At 57.0% G+C, this 10,860-nt stretch overlaps 1 protein-coding gene across 1 annotated transcript in view; it reads left to right on the top strand.

The window, feature by feature from the left end:
- Positions 1-653: 653 nt before the first annotated feature.
- The window catches only part of Fblim1 (filamin binding LIM protein 1), a gene marked incomplete in the record, with an annotated part of 18,357 nt that continues 8,150 nt past the window's right edge, over positions 654-10,860 (top strand). Inside the window, 4 exon segments of the mRNA XM_013507417.1 lie at positions 654-1,180; positions 3,465-3,519; positions 3,752-4,012; positions 10,810-10,860. Coding sequence (XP_013362871.1) covers positions 3,763-4,012; positions 10,810-10,860 — 301 coding nt within the window.

Raw genomic sequence — 10,860 nt, 5'->3', positions numbered from 1 at the left:
CTGCCCGCGGTGGGGCGCCCGGCTTCCGGAGCTGCGGGGTCGCGAGGGGAGGAGGGGCCCCAGGTGCCGGTCCGGCCGGAGGGCGTGGGGCGGGGCGAGCCCCTCGGTGGGTGCCTGGGGCGATCTTGGTGTCGCCCCCTCCAGCCCGGATCCGGGGACCCGGGACCGAGGCTGGGCAGCGCCCGGATTCGGGCGCCTCGTGTTGGTGAACTGAGCCTGGGGTGGGGGAGGGGGCTCCTCCTCGCCCCCGGGCGCTGGGTGACCGGCCGACCCCCTCTCCGCACCCGTCGACGCGGGGCTCTGGAGCGCCCTCTCTCCCGACTTCGCCGCCGCCCTCCGCAAGGACTCGTATTCTCAACTTCGTGAACCAGACCAGGCCCAGAGAGGTTGGATGACCTGGTCCGGGGTCACCCAGCAGGAGAGAGGTGGGGCGCTGCTGGAACCCAGCTCTGTGCCTCTTCCTGTCCCTGAGGTGGGGGAGACGAGCAGGGACCCTTCCCCGAGGCTATGAGGTCCCTTGTGGAGCGGCGTTGGGGCGCACACCCCCCAGCAAAGTTTCACCCGGGCCCAAACCCGAACTTTCTGGAGGCCTCGAGGAAGGAAGTTGAGAGGTGGTTGGAGGTGTTTCTGGAGGGGCCGAGGATTGGGACCCGGCAGGCCCTCACCGCGCCGGCCCTTGCCCAGCCGCTGCCTGAAGCTGGCCGGTGGCTGGCTCGTCCCAGCCTCCTTCCTTCCTCTTGGCAGGAAATGGCTTTCCTTCCCTTTGTCCTCACTTTCCCTGCGTACCCAGCTGGGTCTCCGGAGTAAATATAAGGGTGGAAGGTCCCTGCGTGCAGCAGGAGGGGAATTTAGGAACTCGGTCACATACCGATGAATGACCTGCCTGCCCGGGATGGCTGTGCGACCAAAGAAAAGCGCAGCCCTCTTTCCCCGTGAGATCTGACCCTTTGAAAATCCCCAGCTCAGCGTGTCCCTTGGGGCTTGAGGTCCCTGCCGTCACCACTTGGGAGGGGCTTCAGGGCTGCTGACCAGCTGTGAGCATCTGGCTGGATATGCCTTCCGAGAAAGGCAGATCGGCTTCCGGGAGCAGTGGGTCAGGGTCAGAGCAGGCCAGGAGGTGAACGGGAGTCCTGAAGGTCTGCAGCTGTTCTGGGACCCACCCTGAAGTTCTAAACTCAAGGTACCTGACTGGGCCCTGCCACTCTGGGGTGAGAACAGCCTGGGAACGTAGAGGTGGGGTGCTGTCCACCCAGGGAAGAAAAGTGTGTGGTGTCTCTCTGGGCATGGTGGCACAAGTTTGTAATCCCAGCCCTTAGGAGGCTGAGGCAGGAGGATCGCCACGAGTTTGAGGCCAGCCTGGGCTACATAGTGAGTTTAAGGCCAACCTGAACCACACAGTGAGACCCTGCCTCAAAGAAATTAATTTTTAGAAAGGGTGTGGTGTGGAGTCTGTGGACACCCTGGACTTCCGATTTGGATGCCCTGGACTTCCTGTTGGAATCCTAAGTGTCCCCATGGATGGTGTGGGAAACTCACTTAAAGTCTGGGAGCCTCAGAAGGTTTGTGAATTGGGGACACAGAAGACCTTCCCTACAGCTGGCTTGAGAATCTCATGAGTTTTGAGGAACCAAGAGCCCTGGGCACGGGGCCTGGCACAGGCAGTGCTGTCATGGTGTTGTCTTTTTTCAGACGCACTCTGAAAATTTTGTACAAAAATAGATTCGTAAGCTCCTAATGAAGTATAAAATCAAAGACTATGGGCTGGCCGTGGTGGCGCAGGTCTGTAATCCCAGCACTCGAGAGGCTGAGGCAGGAGGATCGTTGCGAGTTCGAGACCAGCCTGGGCTACAAAGTGAACTCAAGGCCAGCCTGAACTGCATAGCGAGACCCTGTCTCAAAAAAAAAAAAAAAAGAAAAACTATGGCAGCCGCTATAAACATATACTTCCAAATATCACTTGGAAAGTACTCATAAAGAATTTTTTTAAACTGGCTGTGGTAGTGCATGCCTGTAATCCCAGCACTCTGGGAGGCTGAGGCAGGAAGATTGCAAATTCAAGCCCAGGCGAGGTGATTTAGCTATTTAGCAAGACCTTGTCTCAAAATAAAAAGTAATAAAAGGGCTGGGGAAATAGCTTGGTGTGAAGGCCTTGAGTTCAGTCCCTAATCCTGGGTGAGGGGGGAACCTTTCCAAGCTGCTTCATTATCAGACTGGCTATGCGTGTTTTTAACCAAATGCCTAAACCAACTTCAGAGGAATTTGGGAGTACACATACAAGAGTACACGGTTGTTTTTGTCACTGCTGCTCTGTCCCAAGAGAGCCCAGGGGCCTGTGCACTTGGAGATATGGCGGGAGGGCTGTGAGGGGCCACTCGGCTCCGAGTCCACCACCCGGGCCCCTGGAATCCTGCCGCGCCAGTCCTCCTCACCACCCTCCTGTACAGGGCTGCAGGGTCACGTCAAGGTGTGCCAGCCAAAAAGCAGGAGGGAGATAAAGGACACATTTTTAGCTCTGGGCTGTGTGACTGGGTGTCCAGCAAGGACTGCAGAGCTGAGCGTGGCCACCCACCCCGGGGGTCCTCAGCAGCCTCACTCCCAGAGGCTGCGGGCTGCAGGAGGCGCACCCCTCCCTGATACTGGGTGTCGCCTGGTGCAGGCCTGTGCCTTGTCGCCCGCACTGGGAGCGGCAGTGGCACAGGGAGAGGGCAGGCGGGGTGACTGTGGGTGGGAGTCACAGGCATTGATAGTGGCCCCGCGTGGCCCGTGGTGGCTGTCATCGCCCAGGCCGCCGCTGAGGGCCCGGGGCGCCCGGGGGAGGTGACATTTGAGGTGGGTCTCTGAAGCTGTAAAATCTCACTGCTGGGCGGGAGAGGAGACGCGGTGGTGACTGGTGACGCTGTGGGCAGGCGAGCGAGAAAGAGTCGGAAGGACCGGAGGGCACAGGCGGTGGGGGCGGCTGCAGGGGCCGCGGTGTGCTCGGCGGGGGTGTCGCTCAGTTTCCGGAGCACCTGCCTGGGTGCACGGGCCCTGGGGTCCACCCCAGCGCCAAAGAATAACAGGCTGCGGCCACGGGGGTGGAGAGCTGATTCTCAAGTAGCGGGGAGCTTGGAAGGCAGCGGGGACGGAAGCTGTGATTTACGCTCTACAGAGATTGATGCTGTAAGGGATTAGAGGTGGGAAGGAGACCAGCCGCCCGCCGCCCCCACGGCTCCCCAGGCCTGAGATGGGGCCAACGGAGAGACGCTGCCAATGGGAGGCCGAGAAGGGGGTGCTGGCTCCCAGCCTGGGAGGCTCAGCACACAGGCCCCGGGTTCAAAGGCCAGCTCTGCCGCCATCCGGGTTCCCGGGTTTGGAGCCTGAGCTAAGGAGCGGCAGGGGGCCGCCGGGCAAGGCTGGCACAGAGCAGGTCTTGGTCCGGGGTCCCCGCGGGGGCGCTCTGACCTTCCCCCTCGTCCCCTCCACAGCAGGCTGCCCGGGACCTCCAGGACTAAATCTTTGCAAGGAGATTCAGGCTTCCAGGTGAGGAAGGCGGCCTGGGGGTGGCCCTGGCTCTGGGGCCAAGAAAGTCATTGCTGCAGGGAGAGGCAGCGGGGTGTTGGGGCCCACCCCTGTGGCCGCGCCACCTGGCGGGCACCTGCTTCGCCCACTGGGGAGGACAGGTGCCGGCAAGGTCACCAGCCCATGGGTGGGGATGGCCACGCCGTCCTGCTGGAGGAGGAGGCCCTGAGCTGCTCTGCCCCTGTCCCCGCAGGACCCGGCACAATGGCCTCGAAGCCGGAGAAGAGGGTCGCCTCATCCGTGTTCATCACTCTGGTGCCCCCGCGCCGGGACGTGGCCGGGACTGAGGAAGTGAGGAGGGCTGTTGGGGAGGCCAGGCGCAACCGGCCCTGGGAGCCCCCTGCCCCCGTGAAGGCCCCTGGGGCTGGCGCGGCCAGGAAACCCAGCCCCTGGACCCTGCCTGGCAGGGCTGCAGCCGCGGTCCCAGCTGTACGCCCTCAGCTCCCCAATGGAGGTAAGACGGGGACGTCGAGAAGGACCACTCACTCACTCATCCCCCACGTGGCTCTTGTGGGCCGGGCAGGCGCTGGGACCCACCTGCCCGGTGTGAATCCTGGCTCCTCCACTTCGCAGCTGGTGGTGCTGGCTGGCTGCTTCACCTCTCTGTGCCCTAGTTTCCCAGTCTGTAAAATAGGAGTAAAGACAGTACCATCCTCAGAGGGTAACTGTAAGGACGGAGGGAGTTGTCACATACGTAAAGTAGGTAGCTTCACAACTGCCAAGCAGAAGGCTACATTTTTAGTCTTACTTGCCGCTTTCATTCTAAGGAATGAAAAGATAGACAAGGTAGGCAGGTGAATGCGCATGCCTATCATCCCAGCACTTGGGAGGCTGAGACAGGAGGATTGTCATGAGTTTGAGGCTAACCTGGGCTATATAGTGAGCTCAAGGCCAGCCTGAAATACATGGCGAGACCCTGTGTCGAAAAAAGAAAGAAAGAAAAAAAAAGACAAGATTTTCAGCCTCCTAGTGGAAGAATCAGACGAAAAAAATGTAAAATGCCAGGTAGATGCATGTACTGTAATGGATGAAACACATGCTAAGGTGAGGATGGCTTCTCTGAGGAGGTGGCATTCAGCTGAGACCTGGGTGGCAGGGTGGTACTGGCCAGGAGGAGGCGGAGCTCAAGGGGCAGCAGGAACAGCAAGTACAAAGGCCCTGGGGCAGCGAGGAATTTAGCAAGTTGAAGGGTCTGGGAGTGGGTTCCTTTCCTTGGCTCTGCTCCTTGCCAGAGGAGGTGAGCTGCTTTTCTCAGATTCCACCTCAGCCTCCTCTCTGGGGAAATGGAAATTAGGTTGTGTGTGTGACGGAGTGTCACAAATGGCTACTTCCTAAATGACGGTTCCCGCACTTGTGTGATCTGAACTGACCTCATGGCTGTGATGACAGGGAACCTCTGTCCTCTTTCCCTGTGACCGGCCCCCAGTACCTGCTGTCAGGTTGGGCAAGATCCAGGAAGGGTGACAGCCAGGGCCTGGGGCAGGGGTGGCTCTGGCCAGGCTACCAGCTGGAATACAGAGGCACTGAGATGCCAAGGCCACAGGCCCGCCCAAAGTGGCCGCTGCGCCCCAAGTCCCTCGGTGCTAGTCGGGTGTCCTGCTGTCCCAGAGCAAGGCCAGGGCAGCCCTGTCTGTCCATCACCCTGGAAACCAGCCGGAGAGCCAGTAGGCCAGAGCCAGTCACAGGATGCCAGCTGGGCAGGAGAAGGTGCCATGCGCCTGCCCAGGGCAGGCGGTACATGGGCATGCACGTGACATCCTCCTTCGCTGTGATGGAAGCTGTCAGTCCGTCTTTTCCTCCTTACCCACAGCCTGGGGATCTCGGGTCCCACCCTGCTGGGGTGGCTTAGGTTCTAGGCAAGTGTCATAGTCACAGCACTCGGAGGCTGGCTGCACTACAGGGACCTAGGGGCTCCTGCTGCTTAAGGCCATCTCCATGGTGACTGCTGTCTGTCACCTCAGCCAGTGCGGGTCCGCGGGCATCCATAGCCTCAGCTTCCCAAGTGCTGAGATTACTTGCCTGGCTCTCTCAGCCTTTTTCTTCTTCTTCTTTTTTTTTTTTTTTTGTCTTTTTGAGACAGGTTCTCACTATGCAATTCAGGCTAGCCTTGAGCTCACTTTGTAGCCCAGGCTGGTCTCAAACTCACAGCGATCCTCCTGCCTCAGCCTTCTGAGTGCTGGGGTTACAGACGTGTGCCACCACACCCAGCTTCTCTCAGCTTCTTTTACTGCTGTCTATCTTCCTCTGGGGAACCCAAGCAGGTTCACCTGTTCAGCCAGGCGGGGGGCTGCCCATCCTGCATGGTGCCCACCCTGCATGGCCCAATGCCCTGAAGCACCAGGCGGGCATGGGAGCTGCCACAGCCTCTGTGGAGCCTGAGAGCAGAGCCTGACTCACAGCCCGGCTCAGCCGTTCCCACACTGCATCCGCCCACTGCCACGGCAGCCAGGCGCGTCACCGGGCTTGTTCCAACACAGCCACCGCCCCGGGGCTTCTGACCCGGCAGGGAGTTTGCATTCCTCACACTTCTTCCAGGTAATGCTGCTGCCCAGGCTGGAGACCACACACTAGGACCCGTGTGTGGTATTAGGGACTGAACCCTAAGCAAGCGCTGTACCACTGAGCTATATCCCCCAGTCTTTTTTACTGGCAGGGACCATCTTTTTTTTTTTTTTGTACTGAGACTCAACTCAGGACCTCGCACTTGCCAGGCAGGTGCTTGTGTTGAGCTATATCCTCAGCTTTCCCGGTCCTTTTCATATTCATTTTGAGACTGGGTCTCACTAAGTTGCCCAGGTTGGCCTCAAATCTGTGATCCTCCTGCCTCAGCCTCCCAGGTAGCTATATATCACTATGCCATGCTTAAAAAAAAAAAAATTTAAGCCCTAGGGGCCTGAAGTTTGGCTCGGTGTTAGAGTGCTCAGTGCTGCTTGGCCCTGGGTTTGATTCCCAGACAGTATCTCATTATGTGGTTCAGGCCGGCCTTGAATTTACAGTGTAGCCCAGGCTGGTTAAGCTCACAGTGATCCTCCTGCCTCAGCCTCCTGAGTGCTGGGATTATAAGTAAATACCACCATGCCTGGCTAAAAAAAAAAAATTAATTGATAGTAATTGTACATATTTATGGGCACAGTGTGATATTTTAAAATGCGTAGCGAGTGTATAGGGACCAGGTCAGTGTCGTGGGCTTATCCATTCCTCAATCCATTATGGCTTTGTTGATGTTGAGAGTGTTCACAGTTGTCTCCGCTGGTGGCGGTCAGATATGATTCATCCCTCCCATCCACAGACACCCTGGTGTGCAGTAGAAGGTTCCTCTCATCCAGCTGCACCCTGTACGTTAACCCTGGTGTCCACTGACCCGGGGGCGAATGGCCGGGTAGAGACTCTGATTCTAGTCCGAATGTGTCAGGCCAGCGAGACTCGGGCTAGCCTAGTGTGCGACACAGTGTGACCTTCAGACCAGCTGAAGTTTCAGCTCCAGAGATTCAGCCAGGCTTGGTGCATGCCTGTAATCCCAGCAGTTGGGAGGCTGAGGCAGGAGGATCAGTGCGAGTTTGGGACCAGCCTGGGCTACAAAGTGAGCCCAAGGCCAGCTTGAGCTGCATAGTGAGACCCTATCTCAAAACGACCAAAAAAAACAAACAAAAACAAAAACAAAAAAACAAAGAAAGAAATGCAGGGGCCAGGGATATAGCTCAGCGGCACAAGCACCTGCCTGGCAAGTGCAAGGTCCTGAGTTCAATTCCCAGTACCCTACCCGCCACCCCCCCACCTCACCCCCGCAAAAAAGAAAGAAATGCAGATCCTCAGAGGACTTCCGAGTCTCAGCCCCTGAGTCAGAAGCCGGGTGGGGCCCTGTGGCTGTGTCTGAGCACGAGGTCTGAGATTGCATCAGGACCCTGTCTGCACGATCGGCCTGGCGGGGAGGGGGCCAGGCCGGGCCCCTGGGCCCCTGGGCCTCTGGAACTTCTGTCTGCTTCCCCGTGATGGGCGAGATAGGTTTCCCGTGTCCCTTTCTCTCTGGGCCGCCAAGCAGCACACACCCTGAATCTGGCCGTGGACGGAGGACTTCACAGCCCAGTCCCAGCCTCTCCCTGAGGCTTTCCTCCCGGCCCCGGGGCGCCCACTTCCAGGGAGCTGGACCCCTGGTTGGTGGCAGTCACATGGGAGCGGGGTGGGGGTGGCGCCTGGAGAGGAGGATCGGGGCCACTGCGCCCAGCCCCTCCCCTCCTCTGTCAGTGTCAGCGCCCCGGGCAGCAGCGGAGATGGGGTGACTTGGGGGGGTCACTGCGCATGTCTGTGTTTGCTCTCTGAAGAAACTTTCAAAACGAACCAGGGTGTAAGAACGGCGATGAGGCCGGGCGTGGTGGCTCATGTCTGTAATCCCAGCACTCGGGAGGCTGAGGCAGGAGGATCGCTGCGAGTTTGAGACCAGCCGGGGCTACAAAGTGAGCTCAAGGCCAGCCTGAACTTCATAGCGAGACCCTGTCTCAAAAAGACCTAAATAAATAAATAAATAAAGGCGGGCAATGAGGCATCCAGCTTCAGCAGTCCTTAGAGACTAGCCACATCCCTTTAATCCTTCTTCTTTTTGGATGAGGAGTGGTTGAGACAGGGTCTCGCTATGTAGCCCAGGCTGGTCTTGAACTTGTGGCAATCCTCTCCTGCCTCAGCCTCCTGAGAGCTGAGATTGTAGGTGTGGGCCACCATGCCCGGCTTCTTCCTTCTTTCCTCTTCTTCGTCTTCCTTTTTCCTCTTCTTCCGTTTCCTCTCTCCTCCTCCATTCTGTTTTACTGTGTTTATTTTTCTCCAGCACTGGAGATCAGACCCAGGGCCTCGTGCGTGCTAAGCTCGGCCCTGTGGGTGTTTTGAAGATTACCGCAGTAATCACAGCAGGTCAGCCCTGCACTTGTCAGGATGTTTTCCAAGTAAATACTTCTTTCTTTTGGGGGGTGGGTACCAGAATCGAACTCAGGACCCTGTGCTTGCCAGGCGGGTGCTGTGCTACTGAGCTATATTCCTGGTCCATGTGTTTTCTTTTCTTTTCTTTTCTTGCCTTTTTGACACAGGGTCTCGCTCTGCAGTTCAGGCTGGCCTTGAGCTCACTTTGTAGTTCAGGCTGGTCTCAAACTCACAAGGATCCTCCTGCCTCAGCCTCCCAAGTGCTGAGATTACAGACATGCGCCACCACACCTGACAAATTTTAATGCATTTTTAAATCTATATGAGAATCATGACTATTTTTCTTCTTTCTTTTTTTTTTTTTTGGTAGCAGAAATCAAACTTAGGACCTTGAGCCTGCCAGGCAGGCACTGTGCCACTGAGCTATATCCCCAGCCCTCCATGTGTTTTCTAAATATAGCCATTCCTCATATAACCACAATGCTAATGAAATTAGCCAGATACTTTGTGATTCAGGCAGCACCTTGTCTGTAACTGAATTTCCTTGATTGTCACAAAAACGCTTTTCATTGTAGTGGAATGAAAGGTTCATATGGTCTTTCTTTTGAACTACTGAATTCAGGGAGTACTTGGCTTTTTCTCGTCTACAGAGTGAGAAGAATTGAATGAGATGATTAGTTCTCCGATTCAGGATCTACACAAAGTCTGTAGCAGCATTGTCCAATAGAAATGGAAATCAAGTCCCAGATGCTAGCTATGTATATAATCTGAAATGTTCTAATACCCACACGGAGAAAAGTTAAAAAGACATAAATGAATAATAATAATATGTATTCATTTGAATAATATATATGTATTATGCAATTCAATGTACCAAAAATATTTCAGCATGTAATCATGAAAATTACTAGTGAGATACTGAACCCAGCACCTCGAAAGCACTCTACCCACAGAGCTGCACTCCCACCCTTTTTTATTGTTTATTTCAGGACAGGAGCTCCTTAGGTTGCCCAGGCTGGCCTTGAACTTGCAGTCCTCCTGCCTCAGCTTCACTAGGAGTAGCTAGGATTACAGGCAGGCACAATACACCTGGGCCACAGTCTTTTGTTACTATCTCAGCATGGACCCCACGTGTGGCTGGTGGCTACTGTACAGTCGTCGCTGGTCTTGAACTCACAGCAGTCCTCCTGCCTCAGCCTCCTGAGTGCTGGGATTACAGGCGTGTGCCACCATGCCCAGCTGCAGTGTCTCCTCATTCCAGAGAAGTCCTCGCTTCTTCCCTGAGGCCGCTGATGGCTGCAGAAGTGGGTCTGTTTTTCTGTAGTTTCTCTGTAGTATCACATCTCACATGCTGGAGTTTTCCCTCTGCTTCCGGTGGTCTCATTCAACCGTCCTCCCAAATGTATTGTAAATGGAAGTCAATTGGATGTGTTGTTTGCGTACTTGGGTTTTGTTGTTTTTTTGAGACAAAGTCTCGTGGGATATGATGGCGCACACCTGTAATTCCAGCATTCGGGAGGCTGAGGCAGGAGGATCAGTGCAAGTTCAAGGCCAGCCTGCACTACATAGACCCTGTCTCAAAACACCAAAAAGAGAGTGTCTCACTATGTAGCCCAGGCTGTCCTTGAACCCAGGGATTCCTCCTGCCTCAGCCTCCCAAGTGCTGGGATTGCAGGTGTGTGCCACCGTGACCACCTTCGATGTGTTCTTTGCTTGGGTTATTTTTGGTCAGTGCATTTCCTCAGGGGGCCCATAGCCTTCTGTAGTACCGAGTCCCTGCGACCCTGGTGTGTGCAGGGTTCCTCAGTGCCTTCCGCGGAGGCTGCCCAGCCCCCACCCGAGTTTTGTCAGTGCCGATGATGGTCAGCTGACTGTTCTGGAACTGGGCCCCTGAGGGTCACCTGGAGGGCTTTGGTGCCGCACGGTGGCTCCACCCGCACAGCGCTGAGCCTAGGGCTGGCCGGGTGAGGGGCTGCACGGCTAGCCGGGTTCCGGGGGACCGCCAGGCTGGGGTCCAGAGCCCAGGCTTCGGGTGTCACGCTGGGTCCCCACAGGGAGGTCCTCGGGCAGGCGGCCCACCTGGAGGTGTCTACACCCGCTGTCCTCTGAGGCGTGGTCCCCGCCCACTCCCTGCCATCCTCTCCCGGGGTCCTCCGGGCAGCCCCCCGGGGTCAGTGCCCCTTTTCCCCGGAGCAGTTTCAGAGGAGAAATGAAGTCTCTCACCTGAGAGCGCACGGCGAGGCCCTGGCGGCATCAGGTGGCGCCACCCTGAGCCTCCGGCCGCCCGCTGTGCCGCCTTCTGCCCACTGCCCGCCCCGCCAACCTCCTCTCCCCTGCGGGTTACAGGGTGCTCGCTGCCCGCTCCGGCCCTGGACGGCGAGGACGCCCTGGACCTCC

Source organism: Chinchilla lanigera, unplaced genomic scaffold, assembly GCF_000276665.1.
Source record: "Chinchilla lanigera isolate Chin_1 unplaced genomic scaffold, ChiLan1.0 scaffold00126, whole genome shotgun sequence".
NCBI classification, from domain to species: Eukaryota; Metazoa; Chordata; class Mammalia; order Rodentia; family Chinchillidae; genus Chinchilla; species Chinchilla lanigera.
This window is presented reverse-complemented; position numbering and strand designations above follow the sequence as displayed.